The 25,595-nt window shown below is 35.3% G+C and overlaps 1 protein-coding gene and 2 long non-coding RNA genes across 4 annotated transcripts in view; 2 read left to right on the forward strand and 1 right to left on the reverse strand.

Moving 5' to 3' along the window:
- Positions 1–25,595, forward strand: part of LOC112048131 (PH and SEC7 domain-containing protein) — a 68,234-nt gene that overhangs the window by 15,256 nt on the left and 27,383 nt on the right. The window contains exons 2-3 of the mRNA XM_024085529.2: positions 19,485–19,551; positions 22,887–22,940. Of these exons, the coding sequence (XP_023941297.2) occupies positions 19,485–19,551; positions 22,887–22,940 (121 nt within the window). The remainder of the gene's footprint in view (positions 1–19,484; positions 19,552–22,886; positions 22,941–25,595) is intronic.
- Positions 1,843–10,184, forward strand: LOC128198579 (uncharacterized). Its single transcript, XR_008251322.1, has 2 exons — positions 1,843–7,556; positions 9,022–10,184. It is a non-coding gene; the product is annotated as an uncharacterized LOC128198579 (long non-coding RNA).
- LOC112052022 (uncharacterized) lies at positions 10,391–13,283 on the reverse strand. Of its 2 annotated transcripts, none has more exons than XR_008251321.1 (5): positions 12,559–13,283; positions 11,945–12,117; positions 11,356–11,670; positions 11,008–11,208; positions 10,391–10,928 (listed from the first exon to the last, which is right to left on the reverse strand). It is a non-coding gene; the product is annotated as an uncharacterized LOC112052022 (long non-coding RNA). The 2 variants fall into 2 exon arrangements; XR_008251320.1 differs by having other exon boundaries at positions 11,356–11,491; positions 12,559–13,280.

Genomic DNA, 25,595 nt, shown 5'->3' on the forward strand with positions numbered 1-25,595 from the left:
ATTTTATTATAAGATTACGTTTTATAATTATTATCTTTATTAATTAATTATATCTAGTTTAAATCCCATTTTCGAAAGAAGGTTTGGCTTTGGATGTTTGCTAAAGCGTCAGCTTTAGAGTTTTCTATGTTCAGTGAATGTAATGGTGACAGCGCAAATGTGTTTGTGTGTGTAAACTATAAACCATCAGCACGATAGAAACGCAATGTTAAATTATTAGATAAATACAGGGTATGTGTGTGACAAGGATGATATTAAAATAGGCACGATCACATGTTTTAAACTTTAATTAGTAGTTTTAGCGTGAATGAGTAACAAATATTCATACAAAGTTTCGCGTTTATAAAATTGATGGAACTACAACTCGTCTTTATAGCACGGCCACTACCTAACCATTTGTCTCGGCTTTATGCCTCTCAGGACAAGTGATCTATATCCGTGTATTTAGATATGCTTACTATTGAATATCTACATGATGAAAATAAGAAGTATACACAGATATGCAATTTGTAATGGTAATTTGGACACAGTCACGCTTGTCATCCATCTCTACGAACTATATCTGTAACAAATTCGAATAAGATATTTTAAATGTTTTTACTGTTACTAATTGAGTTGAAAATTTTCCCTCATGATGGAACAGGAATGTTAGAAGAACCAATTACAATATACAGTCCCGTCGTATTTGGATTCCAAGTCACAAATTATTTTTTAGTCAACAAAAAAACTTGTTCATTGAATTGTCATTATGTGTATTTCCTTTATTATTGTAAAGTACCTAATAAATTATGTCAAACTTTGATTGAAAAGAGAAACTCCATTGCAAAAAATCTCATCTTTTATTTATTACATTTTAAATGAAAATAAAAATTATTACCAATTTTTATTTTTATTTATTACACAATACCAATTAGATCAAGATAATATTAGTTAGAAATATCAGTGAATATCTTTTTTTTTAATTCTGTAGAGTTTTTTTTGTTGCTTTTTATACGACTTAACGCTCAATGATTTTTAGTATTTATTTTTTTCGTCTGAGCAAAAAACAACTATTCGGATTTTACTACGTTCACTACTGGTTAAGTTTACGTCCTTCATTTGAACTTACAATGGTAAATTATTTAAAGTGTGAAAGGTACAATTTCTTATCAGCAGCCGGTAAATTGATGTTTCTATAGCTTCTTGTTAGTTGGTATAACTAACAAACAAGAGAAAAATTTCACGTTCATATCCCATCCATTGAACTAGTATTATTCTGTTATTTACTCAGGTTTAGATAGAGGACCTACGCTACATTGACCAAATTAATTTCTTGGAAGAAAAAAAAAAGAACATTCGTATATAACCTGCCTTCGGATAATTAGGTAACATGTTTAGAAACATTTTTGGACATGAGCACCTTTAGTTTCATTTAGTGTCATTGTAAGTAGAGCCACTTATAAAATGTATAAATGATATTGGTTTATGATTATTATTTGGTAATCTTTATTTTGTATTACATTTAACTAAACTAAGATTTACGAGTATACAGATCTAATTAGATTTAAATTTCAATATTAGTTTGAAATCATCTATTTATATTTCAATTATATTGCTACTAATTAATTGATTTGTGGCATTTGGTAAAGTGTAAAATAAGTCTGTACTTATGAAAAAACTTTTATAATAAGAAGACCATGTAAATATAATAATTATGACTTATATAATTTTGGGTAGCGAACTCAAATAATAATATGTATTAAAACAGACATTAAAGTAAATACATTGTTTTGTTAACATAGGTAGCCCAAAGAAGCTAGAGGTCGATATTGTCTGACCCTGCCTATTAGCGAGCAAGTGTCAAGTAACACATGCCCATAAACAAATGGATACTTTTGTATGTGCAAAGTCCGATCTCTATAATATTCGATTTATGCGTATCATATTTGTTTATTTTACTAAAAAAGCCTATAATATATCGTTCATTTCAAATTTCAGCCAAATCGGTTCAGTAATTTCGATGTGAAGGAGTAACAAACATACACACTGACACACACAAACTCTATACAGGGTGCTCGGGAGTATTTTCCATATCTTCAAGGTGTTAACAACTCCACTTATAGGAGCCGAAGTGCATAATCAATTATTTTAATAAAAAAAAAACTTTTTATGTTTTTATGAAAAAGTAATTTAAAAATAATTTCGACTATCCATAACACACGCCTTTATCTATCCTCGCATTTTAAAATATGTAATCGTAGTGGTAAGACTGTCGATATCGACGAGATATTTGACTGGGACGCCGAACTTCACTAGTAAACTACTTCATGATATTTATCAATGAATAAGTTTGACTAGATCATTATATAAAGGATGCGATGTAAGGGACACAATTTAAGATCTATTTACAAAAGAAATATTTTTTCACTCCGAAAATATTCATTTTACGTGTTCCTTAGACATTTTAAATTAATTTTCCTTAAAGAAACCCTAGAGTTATTGGGTTTTTTTCATAATTTTAATTTCCTTTTCCTCAAATAGAATAACTGTACCATCTAAGCTAAGACTTAATTTATTAAATTAGTTCAAAAAGCCTTACAATAGATGACAACTGAATCTATCATTTATGACATATGACTATCATTTGTCAATTGTAATTTTCACAATATCTGCTTGTTTATAACAATGCATCATTTTGTATCCATCATTCCTATAATCCAACGTCCTTATTGGAATCAACGCTTTCAATTAAGGCCATCTGTATATCATTAATCACTGATGAAATGAGATATTGGGAACAAACTAGAAATTTGTATTTAGGGACTTCAAGACCGGTCGGTATGAGTTCACATTTTCTGGGTACTTGTTCTACGTTCTTTACACTACGTACTTGTACGTAAGAAATAAATAATTGCTTTAGTTACGTCTTTGTCGCATGCAGCTAGTTAAGGTCGCCATTGACGGTCAATTATTCTCACGTTTCTGAAAAGAAAACGGCAGTACCCACGCGGCATACTATACAAGTCATGTACGCAGTGACCAACACACGATTAATTATAGTCGTAGGTGCTACAGAAACGTGAGAATAATTGACCGTTTGTGGCTAGCATTAGAAACACGTCACATTTGTAACATTTAGGCTCCATTTTTTATTCAATTATTGCCGAATTTGTGGCTACCAAAGAATATAACTATAAAGCGCTTAAACTATTCGTAGCGCGTGGCTATACTGTTCAATTGCTCGAGCAAGAGATGTCAGGTAAAAGAATAATCTGTAATAAGCACAAAACATTCTAATATTAGAATGAAATGAACCTTATTCAGTTTGATTAAAAGCATTAGTGGTTCTGCACCTAGCTACTACCGAAAAGTATTTATTATAAACAAGATTTTAGTGTGTGGTTTCAAAATAAATACTAAGCCGAAACCTAGTTCATACCCATTTAAGGTTACGTAGTCAATGAAGATTTTACTACAGCTTTCTAGCACTATTAGGAGTCTCTGAGCCAAACCGCGGACAGACGGAAAACTTTGTTGACTACGGAAACGAAAACACGGCTTTTATTCTTTAAAAAAAATTTACTATAATAATTAAAACGCCTTAACCTAGCAGTATTTTTATTGACCCACGGAATACCAAGCGATTGATGATTTAGATGAAAACAACCCATAACCCGTCAGAGACTCGGAATGCGTCATCATTAACAACCATATGCGGCTCACTACTGACCACGAGTCTTCTCTCAGAATGAAAGGGTTTAGGCCAATAGTCCACCACGTTGGCCCAATGCGGATTGGCAGACTTCACACACGGAAAAAATTAAGAAAATTCTCAGATATGCCGGTTACCTGACGATGTTGGTCCTTCACACGTGATATTTAATTTCTTAAAATGTCCAACTGAAAAGTTGGAGGTGCATACTCCGGACCGGATTCGAACATACGCCCGCCGAAATCGGAGGCAGAGGTCATATCCAGTGGGCTATCACGGAGTGCGTAGGTGTGTTCAATGTTGTGGGCGTCGGGAGAGTAGGTGTAGGTAGGTGTTCGATACAGGTGGGTTGCAAAAAGCTGGGCTGTAATAAAGTTTCGCGTTTTACTCTGGTAGGGCGACATTTCCGGTTGGAGGGCTTTGATAAATTTAATTTTGTCACAGTTTTTGCAATATGCAGTACCTACGCCTGTTCACCGCGTAGGTACAATTTCTATGTTTAACTACACTCGTACATAAAATTAAAAATTTTGAAAATCCCCTGAGGGCAATGATATTTTATACTATAGATGTGTTACGTGCCTATAAAATCACCGCAAAAAGTGATATTAGCTACTCCATACTTACGCACACATGCACAATTTTGTGTTTACTTACGTTATAATATATCTAGTACTAGCGGACGCCCGCGACTTCGTCCGCGTAAAAATCGATGTCAACTTTTCCCCCTATTTCACTTTCTATTTTGCAAATAGTCCACTTATCATTTTACATTTACAAATGTACCTAGAAAAATTAAGGACTTTCCGTACAAACTTTCTACCCCTACTTCACCCATTTCTGATTGTGTTTTCGCGACAAAAAGTATCCTATTATCCTTCTACGTATTATGGTCTCGTCTTAAGTATCATTTGAATTCATTCTGTAGTTTCAACGTGATGCCCGGTCAAAAAAAGGCAAACAGACAGACAAAAAATAGAAAATAGGCTTCAGTATCGATCTCCTACCTCTACCCTACTCCTACCCTACCCGTACCCTAACTGTATCTTACCCCTACCCTACCCGTACCCTACCCTACCCGTACCCTACCCTACCCGTAATCTTCCCTTTCCCTACCCCTAGGATAGGAGTAGGCCCTACCCCTAACCTAGGCATACACTCCCCTACCCTGCCCTACCCCACCCTACCCCTACCCTACCTTTACCCCTACCCTACCCTTACACAACCCCTACCCTACCTGTACCCTACCCTACCCTACCCTATACCTTCCCTACCTTACCCCTACCCTTAGCAAAATCGGTCCAGCCCTATGAGCGTGGTGCGATGACAAAGGAAAATAGAGACTTCTATGCTAAAATTATAATCTTTGGATCTACTGGACCGATTTGAAAGATTGTTTTACCAATAGAAAGCTACGGTATTTGCGAGTGTCATAGGCTATGTTTGATTCCCATATTCACACAGGAACGGGAACTACGTACCTAGTTGAAAGCGCGGGGCGTCATGTAGCGGAATTTCTGCGTCTTTTAGAAATTCTGTGTTATCTCCGAAACTATTTAACTTATTAACATACTATAAAGGGCAAATCTTATCTCCATAATATCCTTGTGATTATTAAATAATTTATTTTGATAAGGATTTAAGTTAAGTAGCATAAATAATGACGCAAACCTAAGTATATAAAATTTATAATTTTTAAAACACAAAAGGTACTATATCTGCTAATATATAGAAGATAGATATATGGTGTCGCGGACTTTTATGTAGAATTTTGAAAGATACATAAAGCCTTCATACATTAATTTCAATTTTACACAATGGTTAAGGCAGCGCATGCGAATAAGTCTGCTTAAGAGGATTTTCAGTCCGACCTGTATGACAAAAACTGTGTTAACTCGGCGAATATATATCATACTATAATGTAGCATAGCCGATAATGTAGCATTCTACTGGTGAAAGAATTTTTGAAATCGGACCAGTAGTTCCGAAGATTACCCCGTTTAAAAAATGTGACAAACTTACAAACTTTACCTCTTTATAATATTAGTATAGATAAGTATATATTTTATACACTTCTACTCGACATTCAAAATTAAAATCAAATTAAGACAATTAGTCGCTTTTGTTCGTTTCAGTTTCGACGCGCTAGTGACAACCTTTATTTTTACGGCTGTGTAAAAAGAGACACAATTTATTTACCCTCTTTCAAATTCTTATTGATCGTATGGGTGAAAGTAATATACTGCGTAACCATACTATATCCTATAATTTATGTTGTATTCTATTTTGAATTATGCATGTCTTTGTAATCTATTTATCTCGACCTACATTAGTTCATTAAGAAGCAATTGTGATTAAATAGGTTGATGTACTAAATAGGTTAATGTACTAAAGATTTTGATTGGCAATTATTCTGTAACTGCAGAAATTTGTAGGTACCTATAGCCATCCATACTAATATTATAAATGTGAATTACTCTGTCTTGCTGTAACCTTTTAATGGCACTGAACTGATTAAGATGAGTTAGAAAAATGATTGGAGAAGAAATAATTTTCATATATTTCGTAGTAGGGTTGAAACTTTGTACGAAAGTGTAAAAAATATCATGTGATACTTAATTACTTTCCATAATTTTTTTTCTATTAATTATTTTTTCTTTTTAAAGAGTATTTGTCATATTTTTAAATATTTCCCTCCAACTGGTCGGAAAATACTGTGTTTAGGAGTGGGTACGACAATTGACCAGTGGGCGGGGATTGAACCACGATCTCTCGGTATTGAGGTTTCGTTGGTTAGGTTGGTAGGTTGACTTAAATAGGTTCTTTTGAAAGTTTTTGTGAGTTAGTCAATTAAGAGTTATATTCATGGAAGTCGTAGACTATTGTTGAAATTTTGTAATGAGGTTAAAAAGGGGATGAAATTAACCGACTTTCTAGCAGAGGAAATCGGCGGCGACGGCGTCTGGAAGTTAACATATTTCAGGTTTAATTCTTTAACGATCATTATCAGAGAATAAATTATTTAACCTGCTCTCCGAGACGACTGACAAGGTTATCAATTATTGTTAACTTTGAAGATTGTTCTGAGGATTTTTCCAAATTTGGTCTTGGTGTTGTTGATTGCCTTACTTTTGGTGACATAACGCCATTTGAAGCTATCAGCAGGCTGATTATGTATCTCGACGTATCACTTCTAACTGTGTAACGCAAAGCTAAATTGAACACTAGAGTGTTTTTGCAATTCCGATTATGTAAGACAAAAGACAGCCACAATGCCTAGTGATATCGTTCTAGGCGCAAAATTTTATCGACATTATGCGACTAAATAAAATACACCCTTTCCCGGTACTACTTACTACGGGTGCGGCATACTTTTGCACATATACGCATTATACTTGATTTTGCTGTTTGTCTGTGGTGAAGTGAAGTGCCATAGTTTCTTTGTTGGTAAACAAAGCCGTATTAAAATATTAATAAAAAAATTGGTTTCGATGGATCAAAGTACTTGCTACTGCTAGTTTTTTGTTTTCAATAGAAGTAATTAATTAATCATTTTATCGTATACATTTTTATTAGTGTTAATAGTTAATTTATCAAAGTAAACGGCCACTTTTACATAAAACATTATCTACACGAAAGTTCTTCAAAGTTTTATCGTCTGCCTATGATTAATTTAATGGTCGTTGTGATAATATGTAAAGTATACTGTATAGTGTTAAGTTCATCGCTTGCAACTAAAGATGTCCGGGAAACTCAATGATCGCCTTGGCTTGGATCAAACTTGGCGATGGGTTGTTTTGGAGGGCCGTTGGAAAGTCAGGCTACTAAATAAACCTTCCGTGTTCGCGTCTGCCAGTGGCGTTGTGTAAGTTATCACATATCTATATTCTATATTATTATTTTAAAGAGGATGAGAGGAAATTTTTGATATTGTAGGGGGTAATCTCTGGATCTACTAAACCGATTTCGAAAATTCTTTCACCAATAGAAACTCACATAACTTGCGAGTGTAATAGGCTATATTTTATCCCTGTAGTCCCAAGAGAGTGAGAACTATGCAGGTGGAACTGTCGAGCATCAGATAGTAATTATATTCAATTGAAATTCATGATTTTCTATTATAAGTTTAACATAATACTTGGTTTTGTGACTAGCATATTGCATTAACAAGCCTTTTTAAACCACAACTATACCTGCACCATGTAACCTTTAAGTTCTAAGCATTAAGTACAAGACAAATAATCAAAATCAAACTTTGTCTCATTATGCAGATGTATTAGAATTGTTTGTATTTGTAGGTGTTTGTTTTAGTTACATTAAGGCTAAATATAAAATCCTACCTTGATTAGTAATTTTTTTATGATGATTTACAATATATAGTTAAGTTAAATCCTACAAGTATATGTATCTCCTACGAAACTGGATAAAATATAAGGCAAATCAAAAAACAAAAGAGCTCAGTTTAATCCCATAAAAGCCCAGTTGCTGCAGAGTATAGACTAGAGGGTTTGCCAGGGATATAGGTCCATAAGCACAGCAATAGCCCAGTGGATGTAACCTCTGCCTCAGATTCCAGAGGGTGTGGGTTTGTATCCAGTCCGGGGCATGCAGCTCCAACTTTTCAGTTGTGTACATTTTAAGATATTAAATATCACATGTATCAAATGGTGAAGGAAAACATCGTGAGGAAACCTGCATACCAGATAATTCTCTTAATTCTCTGCTTATGTGAAGTCTGCTAATCCGCTTTGGGTCAGAGTGGTGGACTATTGGTCTAATCATGAATGAATGAATAGTATTACCTAATCCAGTGTATGTAATTCTTAATGATAATAATTGCTAATTCAAATAATAATTTGTACTTTATATTTTCTTTTATTATGTGCATGTTCAGCTTAATAAATATTGCACATTTTGATTTGTTAAATATCATCATTTTGATTTGTTAAATATCACATATAATGAATATTGTTATCATTTACAATAATGTATTGTTTATGATAACAATATTCATTAACCTGAAACTAAAGGATCACAAACATTCTTCGTCTGAAAAGAAGCTCAACATAAATACAACAAAGTATTATTTTTGTTATCACCATCTCACAGAAATATATTGTAGAACCAAGTAATATACCTGAGGTATAAATATATCAATTAACCCCCCCCCTAGATTTATATAAACTCTATTGTCATTTATATAAACTCTTAATCAAGATATAATACATAGGCCATTTCTTATCTCAATATTCCCACAGGAATGAGATCTACTTAAAGAAACCGGGGGCATATGTAGTTCATGTAATAAAAAAATATTTTCTACATTTCAGATCAACATGAAGATGTGGGCTCTAAACTTTGAGTGCCAGGGACTGACTATGGAAGTCTCCATGTCGCTGGTCACCATTGAGGTGCAAAACACCTTGAAAAAATTGGTGATTCTGAATCCTTCATCTCTATGAACGATTCATGAAGAAAGAATTAAACAAACATTTAATGAACAGATTTTTTATAAGATTATTATCAATAATGACATTGCATATGAGAGAAAATTGTCAAATATAATTTCATTTTAATTTAATATAGTTAATTATGACATCACTGTATATAAAGAATATGATTATTATCATTTGGTTAATTTCAGTATTACATAGTATTAGATAAAAATTTTATTGTAAAATTGCACATCAAAATATGTTTTATTATCTATTATTAGGAGGAAATATTATTTAACTATTATTATTATCCCTGATAGCCCAGTGAATGTGACCTCTGCCTCCAATTCCGGAGGGTGTGAGTTCGACCCCGTTCCGGGGCACGCACCTCCAACTTTTCAGTTGTGTGCATTTTAAGAAACTAAATATCACGTGTCTCAAACAGTGAAGGAAAACATCGTGAGGAAACCTGCATACCAGAGAATTCTCTTAATTCTCTGCATATGTGATGTCTGCCAATGTAATCCAAATATGCTGGCCCATATTCGGCTCCTGTCAGAATGAGAGGGGTTAGGCATTGGCCTTCCCTTACCTTATCAGCCGATAGACGTCCACTGCTGGACATAGGCCTCTTACATGGACCTCCAAGCACAACGACCTTGAGCCGCGAACATCCAACCAACCGACCAACCACGCTTTCCAGTGCGGGGTCTCCCGAGTGCGGGTAGGCACTAACCCCTCTTACTGGGGGAGACTCGAGCTCAGCAGTGAGCCGAATATGTGTTTATAATGATGATGATGATGATGATGATGATGATGATGATGATGATGATGATTATTTAAGTAATTGTAAAAGAAAAAATTGAATACTACATTAGTTGTTTATCTATACAATTCAATAATTTTAAGAACAAAACATGTACCTACCACATTGTAGGAAATAAATAAATAATGATTTGATTAAAAACAATGTTGTTTAATGTTAAGCAGTTAGGGCCAGGTAGTTCTATATTTGTGTAACATCTATTACTTAAAAATAAAAAATATATTTACTTGTGTTGGTATTTTTTATTCAGACTTGATATATTGTTGTTGACAAATTTTGTTATAATATATATCTTTCATTCTTTAGTTTAATTTAATCAAGAAACGACCCTACTTACACATATAGGTACCCCCTCTAACAAAAATAGACTGAAGTATAGGTAAATATTTAACAAAAATGTAAATTAAAAATTAATTATAGATTAATTAAAAATATGACTACAATTTGAATTATCAACTTTAATAATTTGCTTCAAAATAAAAACACATACGCGTGGCGCAGTAAGTAGTGCTCCTGCATCCACGGTCATGGGTTCGATTCCCACACCTGGAAAATATTTGTGTGAAGAGCATGGGTTTTTTCCAGTGTGTGTGTATTTATACATTATATAAGTATTTATAGGTAGTATATAAATGTAAATGAATATTATAATATCAACTATCTTAGTACCCACAACACAAGCTACTCTGTATGCCTACTTTGGGGCTAGATAGTGCTTTGTATGGTTTAAGTATAAATAATTATACAGAAGGCTTGGTCACGAAAAAATATATCCAGTCCTTTGTCTGCATAGCTTGAGGGTTCTAGCAACTTGTTATCATGGTTTTGAGTGAGGAATCCTTGGACAATACTGCCATCACAAGGATTACTGTTTTCTGTATCCAGCCCTTGATCTAACAGCCAAGTGAAAGCTTCTTTAGGTGTTGGTTGAAACATTGTTAAGCTCTTCACTTCTTCAAAATTATTAGTGATTCTCCTAGAAAAATAAATCATAATGTAGGTATACATGGTACTGCCCAACAAGTTCTTATAAAGTAGGTATATAATATACTGACCTGTGATAAGTCTCCTCCTTCGGCTGCATAGCTTGAGGGTTTAGAAAACCAGAGTTCATGGTTTTGGAGTGAGGAAACATTTTACAATATGCACCCAACTACAAGGCTCCACCGTATTTCTGACACAGTAATGTTGTGCATATCTTCATGGGATCTAGGAGCAGCTCCCAAGATGGGGGTCATCATGCAAACATTGGTCACCTGAAAGAATTGAAGTGTGTATTGCAATGTATTATGTATTTTGCCTACATAAAAGTAACAGTCATATATAATTTATAGTAGGTATGTAATTTATATTTGGATCCTGTAGTTTCATTAACTGACAGTTATACCTAAGCAACAGCTTACCTAACAACCAACAGCGGTCCCTATTGGGCAGGTTTTCCTCAAGTGGTCTTATTGCACTGGTTCCATATGTACAAGTCATAAGATGCACCACCAAATTGAGCATCCACTATGTTATTATTAGATTGGCATCACATATCTGAAATATTAATTGACAATATATAAATAAGTTAATGTTTAAATAAAAGGAGGTACCATGCTTTTATTCAATTCTAATTGTTAGCCTCCTAGTAGCTCTTGGCTTGTAGGCCGAACTATTGTCACATGGGTGCAATCAATGCGCCCTAATACCCGGGCAATCCAAATTTTTTCATAAATCTGTAAGTAGATGTTAATCTAGATTAAGCACCTGGGTATATGTCTATTTACAATAACATCCTGTGATATGAATAAGCACTCTGTGTATTAGTTATTAATCTCAATCAATAATCAATCTCATTTTGCAAATAAGTTTTTATGCAAAATCAACCTATGAAAGATTCAGTGTGGTAGTGAACACAAATTAGTTGAGTCTTAGAAAAAAAAAAACTAAAAATATAATGAATAGGTTATGTTAGTTTCATACTGTGCTATAAGTTAGTTTCATACTTACTTATTTATAATGATTTTGTGTTTAATGCAAAGGGAACTTAACACATTTTTTTTAAACAGCTGGGGTATTCAGGAGAGTCAGCGACTTCATGTAGGCATTTGCTAAAAGATGCCTTAGCCATCACAAAGCCATTTGTATGATCCATTGGCATAAAAGTTTAAAGCTGCCAAGACCTGTAAATAATATTCAATGGTTTAATTTAGGTTCTTAGGATGACAGTGACCGATCTTTAGATAATATTATTTGTTTCTTACAATCTAACACAAATACTACTGGACTGATTATAAAAAATCTTTCACCATTGGTAAGCTACAGCACAGAGTAATATAGGCTATATAAAATATAGCCCGTATTACTCTGTGCTACCCCATATTCCCACAGGAACGGGAACTACACCGGTCAAACTATGGTGTGTCTGCTAGTACTGAATAAGCCTACTCCAAATCTTAAACCAACTTATCCTATGATGGAAGCTCACCATATAAAAATATCATATTCGGCTCACTGCTGAGCTCGAGTCTCCTCTCAGAATGAGAGAGGTTAGGCCCATAGTCCACGTCACTTGCTCAACGCAGAGAATGAAGAAAATTCCTTCATTCATTCATATAACTTACTTATCTCTAATTCATTGCGAACAGCAGTTGTTCGAAGACTTTGTATTTCTTCTAAAACCTGCTGGTATCGCGACACGAAAGTTTTGCAATGAACTCGACAAAGACATCTTTTTCGTTCCGTTTCCGCGTACAATACAAATGCTACATGCATTGTATTGTACATGGCAATGTCGGTAAACACTACAAAAATAACACAATTAATTAAATTCACTTCAACTAACTCTAAAACTGTAATTCTGCTTTATGAAATAAGTATGTAGGTAGGTACCTACTATATATTCTCAACTTTCGTCATATTTTACATGAAAAACTTTTCTAATTCTGATTTTATTGACTTACAAACTAATACCTTACTTACAAGGTATAGTACAAAATTCAAAAAAATCCTAAAAGTACTTTTATTTGTAATTATTGAATCACAGGCGTCAAGTAAACTTTATTAAAACACTGCTCGGTATTAGTTTCTATAGCGATTGACTTTGACAACTTCTGTGTCACCCAGTTGTATGATCATTATGCTTACATAATCGCTTAAACTGACTATCGATACGTAAAAACTGCGTTATAACTTGGATAAATCCCTACAAGTGACCGTGACAGAGAACGATCCAAGATGACGTCATTTCGGTGGGAGATGTGTGTTACATGATCGCAAAAACGAAAAATCGCTGTCATTTGTTGTCGTGACTGTGATTTTAAAGCGTTCACCGAGTTACATAATGACCCTGCTGGTGGTCTTACATTATTTAACATTGACAACATTACATAATTAAACTTGTTAATAAAAATTTAACTTAGGTAAGTATATAAAAAAATATGTGTTTGCCTTTTATAAAGTTGAAGATAATCGTTGTATGAAAAAAAAATACCCAAGTTATAATGTTATGATAAATAGTTTTAAATTACCACCTCCGGCTAACCCCACTGTAGACGAGATATATCTATTATATGTAATATGCATATAATAATGGATGGGAACAGAGGTTGATAAGAACTTTTTATGCCATAAATCAAATAAATTCCACCACATCTTTAACACAAAACCATCAGATGCAGCGGGTGTCCACAAGTATCTATAATAATTGAAAAACGACAAAATTGAACAATCTATACAAATAATGCTGAAAATGTAAATTAGTCAAGCCAAACACAAGGTAGCTACTGTTAACCGTTTAGGAGATAAATTCAATCATCAGACCCCTAATGGCAGTCACTACTCATCTAGATGTAAAGTTCTCATCAATACACATTAATCAAGCCAAAACATGAGGTAACTGCTGTAAAGCGTTGAGGAGTTCCCCCGTCTGTGTTTCGGCTCCATCATCAGACCGCCTTCATAAAATTGGACCACCCTGGAAGTATACGCTTCCAAACAAAAAAAGAATTTTCAAAATCGGTCTCCAAATAACGGAAATCCTCCTTTTAGGAAGTCGGTTAAGAATCGGTTTCACCACTTTCTGATTATAATTAACTTTTGGATAAGTAAGTAAATTTTGTCACATTCTTACTTTATGTCAAATGACAAATACAAAACTTGTGAATAAGCTATCGGATACTTATCAGAAAGTGGTGAAACCGGCTGTTAATAACGAAAGTTATAAGTTGATTCCATCTTTGTTTTTAAATACGCAGTGTTCAATTAGCTTCATTTATTATTATTACCTTAGCAATTATCTGAGCAAACAACGTTATCGAATAAATGTTTAATTTCAAGCATCGACGACCTTTCGGAAAACCACGGTCACGGTCAATACCAAGAAGTTAATGCATTTACCGATCCCTGCTTTCAGTTCGCCCCCAACGAGGCCGGTGTAGCTGCCGAGTAATTCCTATTTCCTGCGCCCTTATATAGGAGGTTGATTTAATTTATCGTCTAAGCTTGGCCCATTATGGACTATGAACCGGTCATTGTCAGACCTACCTCATTTTATTAAAGTTGAAAGTTTGTTACATGCTCATCATGCTAAGTAGGGTGGGCAATTATAGAGTTAAATTTTTCTTCGCAATATCTTCAGAAGTTATGTCTACAGTCGCCAGATACTTAGCATCGTGGTAACATTTCGCTAGAGATCCTTAAAGTTTGATCTTTAAAGGCGTATTTGTTTTTATGTACTTGTTTTCTCCTTAAGCCACCACAGTCCAAACTAAATAGTTGCGTGCTGTACTTACGATATGGGCTGATAAACTGAAAGCTTTTATGAAATGTGGGAGGTCTAACTATGACAGGCTTTCGTTCTATTAGCGTTCCCTCGTTTTGATAACAGTTGTCAGTCAGCGAGCGTGCCGTGCGCTCGTATGCACCGCGCGGAGTGTATTTCGATGTTTCTCGTCTCTACTGCGCTACTAGTTTTTTATTACACAGAATTATACCCCATCTCGTTAGTATAGGTACGAACGAGTATCGAACTAGAAAAAAGCACTCGTTAATTCAGAATTATATAGTTTTTATATCCGTATATTATTTACCCGTTGTGAAGTGCATCAGTGAATCATTGAAATGAAAAGGAAGTGGCGAAACTGTCTTGTTTATCCTTTGTGATGTGTGAATGATTGATAAGTTGTGTTTAGTGGACTTCGTGTTGTGTGAGCCGTGTTTGGATACTATAAAATAAGGTACAAATATATATTATTTTAAAGAGCTGAAGTTAATGAGGTATTAAGGGGAGACAATCTCTGGATCTACTGAACCGATTTTGATAATGATTTTACCAATAAAAAGCCACGTTATTTGTGAGTGTCCTAGACTACATTTTATCCCCGTATTCCTACGGGAACGGGAACTACCCGGTTGTAACCGCAGAGCGTCGGCTGGTATACAAGTAATTAATATCCTACCGTACCTAATTTCCTCTCGTGTGAGTTAGAGAACATAAAGCATATAATCCAATTTTCTGTTCAATACGGATTTTCGTTAGGTTATGACTTACTCCTCAAGTGATGATTACTATACGATAATGGTCTCAGACGAAACTAATGAGTCAGTAAACGAATTTGAATGAGTCCATGTCCGATGTTGTATACGCAAATAATAATAATAATAATTGATTAAATGTACGATACGATAATCAAAGTTACGATAGTTTATAACATCGATATCCAAAGTCCATATCGATCCCCAGGGGTCAATTATGACTGGGTCTCTGCGTATGGCTCATATGAAAAAGGGAGTCCACAATAATGAAACAGTTCGGATGGTCATGTATATCAGTTAAATTTTTCGCACTTGAATTAGTTAATAATTACTTAATAATATTTACTTAATAATTATAGAATATATTTATTTCGAATTGAGTATAACACTATCTATAAATAATAGAGCCGTGATAGCCCAGTGGATATAACTTGTGGCTCCGGTTCCGGATGGCGTGGGTTCGAATCCGGTCCGGGGCATGCACCACCAACTTTTCAATTGTGTGCATTTTAAGAAATTAAATATCACGTGTCTCAAACGGCGAAGGAAAACATCGTTAGGAAATCTGCACACCAGAGAATTTTCCTAATTCTCTGCGTGTGTGAAGTCTGCCAATCCGCATTGGACAGCGTGGTGGGGTACTAGCCTAACCCCTCTCATTTTGAAAGGAGACCCGACCTCAGCAGTGAGCCAGATATGGGTTGATAATGATGATGGTGTTAAGACTTGTAATAATTCTAAGTGTCAAAAATACATTGACATTTAGGTAACCCATAAACCTCGCAAAGCGTGGCAAGTCATCTAGGAGATGAAAAAGTTCGAGGACCTTCGGTTTAGAACTTCTACTCCCATAACTAGGTCAATCTATTGTTTATAAGCCCGCTACTGTGTTATCGCTACAATGGCTATAACTTATTGTTCTATTATTTGTATTAATTAACTATGATAATTATTATTATTAAAATGATTTACAGACCCATTTGTCATGGGCATTGAATTCTGGAAGCGTGATGTTATGACCATTGACCTTAAAAATATTTATAATATGAGATTAAATTATTTATTAGTAACTCTTGCTACAGTGTTGCATTTATGAATAATATATATATACAGAATATATTACTCAACTGTTTATTACTCATTTCTTTACTAAAGGTTGGAAGATTTACTTTTATAATTTGTTTCTGATGACGTACATTTAAAAGACTTTGTTTTTCTTACACGATGAAATATTTTTTTAATTTTATTGAATAGAGCCAGAGGGTTCATACTGGGTCAAATGTGAACCATTCTGAGGAACTGCTATTAGTTATACTCGTCATCATCATGATTATCAACCCATATTCAGTTCACTGTTGAACACAATGAAAATGATGAAGAAAAAGCCTCTCAGAATGAGAACGATTAGGCTAATAGTCCACCATGCTGGTCTAATGCGGATGGACAGACTTCACTCACGATGTTTTTCCTTCACCGTTAGAGATACGTGATATTTAATTTTGCATATAGCTGAAAAGTTGGAGGTGCATGCCCCGGACTGGATTTTAGCCTACCTACACCCACTGAATCGAAGGCAGAAGTCATATGCGACTGTGGCTATCAGGTCCCTAATTTTACTCGTACACAATCAAAAACAGATTCAGAAAAAGTCGTTCCTTCATTTCTTAAGATCGTGGGCCTGCTATGATCCCTATTTCGAACGAGGCCATATTTTTCACCGGCTTCAATCAGTGGCCATCTTTGCTAGCATTTATAAAACGTGTCTTCTTGTCTTCTTGTCCTCTGTCAGCTGGTCAGCCCATCATGTTTGTGTAGTCCTTTCCCTCCTTAACAAAAACATTAACCAATTGCCAGACGAGGAAGGAAGGAAGTCCTTTTCCTCCTTTAAATTTGAACGTCACACGACAAGTCTTTGCAATCTAACGTGTTAATGTCATACCAATTCGCATTTCCGTTATGTGTAATGCGTGTGGTGAGATACGGAATGGCCTTCAACTGTATTTTGTTGTAATTGAAGCTTTTCATATAAATATATAAATTAATAGATGGAAATATTAATGCAATAGTAGTGTACACTTAGCATATGCGCATTTAGCACTTGCATAGGTGCATAATTGAACTGCATACACTGAGGACACAATACGAAATTGTGTTGAACAAGGAATTGACTGATAGCCGTGATAGCCCCATGGAAATGACCTCTGCCTTCGATTCGGAGGGCGTAGATTCAAATCTGGTCGGGGGCATGGACAGTTTCAGTTATGTGAAAAGTTGGAGGAAAAAGGAAATATATCGAAAGGAAACTTGCATACCTGAGAATTTTCTTAATTCTCTACGTGTGTAAAATCTGCTAATCCGCATTGGGCCAGCGTGGTGGACTATATTAGCATAACACCTCTCATATTCTAAGAGGAGAATTGTGCTCATCAGTGAGCCAAATATAGATTGTTAATGATGACTATAACAAAACTGAATAATTACGATGTCTAAAAACTGAACAGTTACCGACGCGCCCTTAAATATTACTCGCTGTCTAAATGGATCATATTCATAGTTAAAGTAAATACAAGTACTTATATTTTATTTGATGAATTTTTAAATGTCATACATTATCTCCGATAAAAGTGTTGTGTATCTTTACTCAAGTATTATTTGCTCGAGATTCAAGCTGAGAATTCGCGCGTATGCCGTCTATTGTTTAGAAAGCTTTATTGTTAGACATATTTATATAACGCTGTTGTACTAAAGATATTTTATTATTTGTGTATGATATAAGAGTATCTTGTGTTGTATGTGTACATAATTACGTAACTAAAGATACTAATGTACTAATATTAAAATTTTAATAAAAAAAACCGACTTCAAAACCTAAAAACGTACCCACCAAACTAAAAAGTCAAAAAATAACATCATAATATTATTATGTTCTACCTGCTGATCACTTTGAAGACGCTATGCTAAGCCGGTATAGTATTAATTTAAGCCGTTTCTGAAAGAACCACATTTCAATCTTCATGGCTTAAATTCATACATTATCGAATTAGCACCGTCTTCAAATTGATCAGCATGGTTTTGAAGTTGGTTGTATTTTTTTTATTAAAATTTTATTATTTTTCCATTTTTAGTGTAAAAATATGAACTCCCTTCCCCCTTAAGGAGTTCTCTTAACTGTCCTTCGTCTTCATCACCAAACCCCTAATGATAGTCATAACCTATACCTAGATGGAAATTTCTCATCAATACAAATTAATCAAGCTCAAACACAAGGTAGCTACCTACCTACCTAACCAACCTATCTTAATACCAATTTTCAAAACCCCCGGAAAACTTTCCAGGTAAAACTACCAAATGATTGGACTACAATAGAAAGCCACGTTATGTGCGCGAGTGTCATATTCTGTTTTATTCCACGAGAAGCTTTTTGAAGGGAATTAAGGGGTGTGTTTATATTGTTAATTGATGAATTGTCAAGTCAAGTGTAACTAAAACTTCCAGAGATAGGTTATATAATAACTACGATTAAGTATAACTAATTGTTCGTACAGCGGTCAAAGTTCGACCGTTAATAATTACGTGTCAATTGAAACTTTGAGAATAATTGCCGTATAACTTCTAAAACGCTTTAACTACACTATTTTAACTGAACAGTCGAACTGATCAGTTAAATCGTACGTGTGTACTGTGTAGTGTCCGTCAGTTTTAACTGTAGGTATTATATTATTTCTAAGGATTTTTATTAAAATTTATATTAATATAAAACTGTACAGTTAAAACTGAACATCTGTAGCGCGGGTAATGTAACACATAATAAGTACCTATTAATTAGCTTGCAATGTCACCCTGTCTCACATTCTTCTGTGCGTTCCATATTTTTAAAAAGAGAGCCGAAATGCACAGAAATGCTAAATTAATTCTGTATTGTTGAATAATTTTGTTTTTGAGCACAAATAGAAATAAACATATTCATTTTTTGTTTGTTTGGAACGAATAAATGAATCCGCCCGTTCAATTACAGGTAGAGGCGGGAGATGTATTGCTCAAGGTTAATGGAACTGACGTGGACCGGTTCACTACCCGAGAAGGTAAGGAATTCGCCATTTATTACCCATGACACTTGTGTATCTCAGATAGTGTGCGCCGGCGATAACTGTGCCGCCACTAATTGACGTCGTTGTCTTGCGTTTGAATTTACTAATGATGGATTTAGGATGTTAGATTACGAATTAGCATTAGTATTTTTTTTTCCTGTTCGAAGTTGTGAAATTATCGGTTTACTTTTAATAGCTTATACTACATTCGTCGTCATCAACCCATATTCGGCTCACTGCTGAGCTCGAGTCTCCTTTTAGAATGAGAGGGGTTAGGCCAATAGTCCACCACGCTGACTAAATGCGGATTGGCAGACTTCACACACGCAGAGAATTAAGATAATTCTCTGGTATGCAGGTTTCCTCACGATGTTTTCCTTCACCGTTTGAGACACGTGATATTAAATTTCTTAAAATTCACACAACTGAAAAGTTGGAGGTGCATGCCCCGGACTGTATTCGAACCCACACCCTCCGGAATCGGAGGCAGAGGTCATATCCACTGGGCTATCACGGCTCTACTACATTACTACATTGGCCTTGTGTTTCTTATAAGAGAGGGGGATTTGAAGCTTAGACCCACCACGTTCCTCGAAAGTTGGTTTAAAGTGATAATGTTGGGTTCCGTAACAAACACAATAAGATGTTAATGATAATGACAGGAACTAATGGGCTTAGCGTGATCTCGAAGGCACAGGGTGTTACCAGATAACACCAACTTCCCAACTTTGTGCTGCTGGCTACTGGGGATATATTGAATTGAAGAAATCCCTATTCCTATACAATTATACATATATAATTGCTCGACCTAGGACTCGAATCCATGATGTCATTATCCACCTATATATACTACACTGTACCTTCGAGACTAGTTAGATGCTTTTGCGCTGCGCTATCTTTAGCATTTTATATGGTTGTATGTTGCGTTTACTGCAATATATAATATATTTCAGTGACTGCCTCGATAGATAGTTCAAGTTCAGAAACTCAAGTTAACTTTTGTCTGTTCTTTTTTAATGTACATCGGACTGCAAGTAAGAGAATAGAAAGCGCATAAAAATGCAAATTTGCGATAAATTTCCTGCGTAGAAGGCTAGTTTTGAGATAAGATTGGCCGTGGCCGAAATTTTCGAGATGTCGTTATATTGTTTGTACAAGGCTTTTAGTCTAATCGGGTAGTAATGAAATTTTTGACTGTCTCTTTTGTAGATAGCATCATGGTCTTACACACAAATTTAAGTTAGCGCTTTGTGTATTCTCTTTGGTCTTACTTGTTACTGTTACCTCTCAAAGCTTCTATTTATTTTTTCTTTTTTCGTGTCGAGTTAGTGCCGATGGCTCCATGTGGGACCACTACGGCGACATCGGGGGTTTGGGCAAGCGCAGAAGCATCGCCTGAAGCAAGATAGAGGACGGAACGACTCTTTAAAGGCGTCTCCTATGAGACTCGGACCTCGGCTTAGAGGGCCATTCGTAAGGGGGTAACCGTGACCTGAACAAAGCTACTATGATTCAAGCTACATAGTTGCCAAAAGCTTATTATACTTAATTTCTAAGCCATGGTGTCAGCCATACTGACAAGCTTTCGATTGACAGGATAGTTCTATCTGCAATGTTTCATAGTTTCCTGACCAGAAACACACTTCCTACAGCAGACACATAGGAGACATTATACATTCGAAGCTGTGTGTAAAGTGTGATTCTGTCAGTTATCCTTTAAATGTAGTGTGTCACGCACGGAAGTTTTAATTCAAAACGTGCAAATCTATGTCCTTAATGTACGGACTACAAAATGTCTTTATCTTTATTTAGGTGGATGACGCATTTTATTTTCATCATTCTCAACCCATATTCGGCTCACTGCTGAGCTCGAGTGTCCTCTCTGAATGAGAGGGGTTAGGCCAAATGTCCACCACGCTGGCCCAATGCGGATTGGCAGACTTCACACAGGCAGATAATTAAGAAAATTCTCTGTTATGCAGGTTTCCTCACGATGTTTTCCTTCACCGTTTTGTAGTGACTCTACTACAGTTTGGCAAGATTTTACCTAAAAGAGTGCACAGAAGACCTTATGAAAAAAAAAATATGAAAAATTGTCCCGCCTGCATTGGAGCAGTGTGGTTGGTCTAAACTCCATTCCCTCTCCTATATGATAGGAGGCGCGTCCCTGTACTGGCCCGTTAAAACAGGCTGATAATGATGAAAAGGCAGCCCTAGTGTGCGCGACGCTTTATGGCGTGTTTTTCGGTGTTATGTAATTATACATAACTCAATGATCGTGTTAGAGTTCGCGTGTGGATGCACGCGAACGACCAATTCATTTTTAATTCCCCCATTGGGCTAATCCAGTACCGGCTTTAACGCCTTATTTAATAAACAACAGTAAACACATTTATAATCAGATCACAAATGATTTGACTATTACTAATTAAATAAGGTACTATAGATATGGTTTGACTCAAGAGATAATTCAGGAACACAACACGCGTGATTAATTTAAACCCATCCTCTTCTTCTTCTCTTCTTCTTCTTTCCTGGGCCTTTTCCGCACTTGGCCGTTGTACGTAGGTCCATTTGGTGCTGATCCCCGCTGGAGTCACTCCAGCCAACCCAGCTCGCTCCAAAAGCTTAGCAGGCCGCTTCGCCGAACGCCTCTTGGAGTGTTGCTGGGGATACAATGTGTGCTGCGCGTTGTCCAGATACACCTCTGCATTTAAGCATAGCATGTATCGGGGTTTCTTCTTCCTCCATGCATGCTCTGCAAAAAGGACTGTCGGTTATACCTGTGAACAGTGCCCTGTCATTAGTTCCGTTACTGTTTTAAGTTTGCTACGTTTAAGTTTTAGTAGTTTTATCGTTAGACGTGGATAAAGCTTGGTTGGTATTGGTATAATGGCTTGGTAAAGCCTCTTTTGTGTATTTCCCATCCCATCTTCTTCATTAATATTCGTATTTTTAACCGGTTTAAGGAGTTCTGTCTATGATTTTTACAAACACTAATGATCCGATCTGAGTGGGATTGTATTTCAACCTTCAGTTGATTCTTGACATCGGTTTCTTGACATCACTTGATGTTAGATGACGATGATGTCTAACTTTGGCGTGGTAGGTATCGTTTATTCAACCTATAACATTTAGCGGTTTCTATTCGATATAGTACCAGAACATTAAATGGATTGGCGACACACTTACTGGTACGATGGCAATACTATTCTTGCATGACATACAATTTGTATACGAACCTAGTAACACCACTTATTAATAATGCTATGTATCAAGAAAGAAATCTTAACAATGTCAAAAAATAATTATACTTTTTCCAATTTCAGTATTAAAATGCTTGCGGCTTTCATCAGATCCCGTCACTATACGACTCAAAAAGGGTGAGTTACAATTAATTAATAATTTATGCCTAATCAGTCGATTGAAAATACAATTTTAACGTTCCGATAGCTCAGAATAGTAATATATAGTTTGGCAAGTTTGTTGATGACACTCCCATGATATGCGGGCAACGTGAGGAATGACTGCGCGAAGTGAGGTGCATCAGTCGTGGGTTTTTCATTCATTGCTATACGCCCCCCGGCCCGCGCGGCTCATCGGGAGTGTTACTAACGAAGTTGCCAAGCTATAGTCGACTCCGTGGCGTGCACTTACACATAGATGCAGAAATGCTATGCCCACCCCGAGGACTCAATTTAAACAGGGGTTCATATTGAGTCAACAATTGATCAAAATGTTCTCCAATAAGAATTAGAGAATTGTACGTATAATGCCTACCCTAGTTAAAATCCATGCACGTCACTGTTATTCGTAGAGTTAGACACACCACGTTGCATATATCCAGTTAAATGCATTATCACAGACAAGCGTGATTTCGGAAATGCGCTGGCAAGTGACAATAATAATAATAATAATAGACTTTATTAACAATTTATTCTAGGTTTACTTGTCTTGCCTTTCGGCATACGCCTCCCCCAAGATCTTCCATGCCTTGCGATCATGAACTTTCCTTTTCCAAAGTGTTCCTGCTGTCAACTTCAAATCATCTTCCCATCTTCTTAACGGCCTGCCGCGTTTCCTTTTGTTGTCTCTAGGGTACCAAACAGTTACGTCCTTAGCCCAATTCGCGTTTTTGTTTCGCATTAAATGTGACAATATATTACTTTAAAAAAATATTAAGAACGATTGAGATTAAGCACTTGAATGTGAATAGTAAAGATCAGTCATTCACCCATCCAGTTATCGTCGTGTTATCAATAGTGCCGACGTTGCTTAACCAGTGCACTCGACTGATTTCCCCTGTCGAAACTAGGCCGTACCAACCTTTATTTACAACAATAACGAAATGACGAGAATGCCGTGTGCAACACATGCATCTGTAAACGTAACTATTCTACACATTGCTTGTAAAACGATGCTACATAGTACTTATATACTTAAAGTGACTCATATTTTTGTGTTATGACTGTCTGTCTATGTGCCGTTTTTATGTCGATACTAGCGGACACCTGCGACTTTGTCTGCGAATAAATAGTGTAAGCTTTCATGCCCGTTTATTTATCATTTTATTTAAATTACTTTTGTAATTTAAAAATTTAAATTACAATCATGGTTTATGTACAATTTTTTATAACTGTACTAACTAACTTTAATGACTTTAAAAATGAAGGACAAATTTTCAACCCCTATTTCACTCCCTTCTATTTTTATTTTATGGTCAAAAGTAGCCTATGTTTTGCTCCAAGGTCCCATTTACTATTATACCAAAATTCACCTGGATCGGTTCAACCGTTTAGCTGTGAAAAGATAACAGACAGACCGACAGTTACTTCCGCATTTATAATATTAGTATGGATAGAATGCACTAAATGGTTATCAAAAAAAAAACATTTTATTTTATTTTACTTCTCATCAGAATATTTTTGAATATGTCATGATGGATTTAGAATGACTTCACTTTGTTACATTGCGTATGTTTGAATATTGCAATTAATAGATTTAGTTTAGATAATTTCAAATTAATGGGTGAGAGATAACTCTGTACGGGTATTGTAATGGGGATGATGACTAGGTTTTAATATATTGATTTTTATGATACATTCGGGTAAATAAGGTCAATGTTAACTAATTTATACATAAAAGGCAAAGATTATCTGGATATTTGCAAAATAAATAAAATTATAAAATTTCAAAATCTATCAAATTTTTTTTATCGTAATTAGATAAATATTCATACAGTTTTAGCTTCCTTACATTAAATGTGACATTTTTTAATATGTGAACTATAAACATAAACGCACAAATAACAAAGATATTAGTAATTTTGTTTGAACGCACATACAAATCTAACGATTATTACATTATCTACAACGTCATTAGTTCGTGCCATTTTGTATGGGGCGTTTTTCAGGGATCCGCGGCAGCGCCGCAAATCTGACTCTTTAAATCCCTGTAGCTCCGAAAGTAATGATCGTAGATACCCTGTTCCTTTTACAAAATTGCTTTACTATTAGCATACTCATAATTTATATACAATTTAAAAAACAGTCATCATCCCTATTGTATTTCGTACAAATTCAAAAATCTAATGCAAACAACTTGCTCAGTTTCAACAATGTTGTACCTAGTATATTCGAACAGTTTCGAGAAAATATCAAATCTAAGCTCGAGGCTGTTTAATATCCATTAAACTATTTATTAGCTATAACGTATGTTGAACTGTGACATTTGATACGAGCGTTGCGGTTGCCTGTAATAAAATTCGTATATCCCCGGTGGTTTGGTCGAGTTTACGAAATAAGCCGCGGCAAACAAGAGTGGCGATACAGCGAGCAAATTTATAACCAGCTCCCGGGATTCGACCTGGAATAACCCTACCCACTAATATATAATAATAATGTCCCGTCCCGTGTAGGCTGTGAAACTACTGGGTTGTTTGTACTGGGTGGTATTGATTATGATTTACTTATATAAAATACTTTTACTCTGTTATATACGAGTAACATTTATTGTTATTGATTTTTGTGCATACCCTA

The sequence above is a fragment of the Bicyclus anynana genome, chromosome 12 (assembly GCF_947172395.1).
Source record: "Bicyclus anynana chromosome 12, ilBicAnyn1.1, whole genome shotgun sequence".
Classification (NCBI taxonomy): domain Eukaryota; kingdom Metazoa; phylum Arthropoda; class Insecta; order Lepidoptera; family Nymphalidae; genus Bicyclus; species Bicyclus anynana.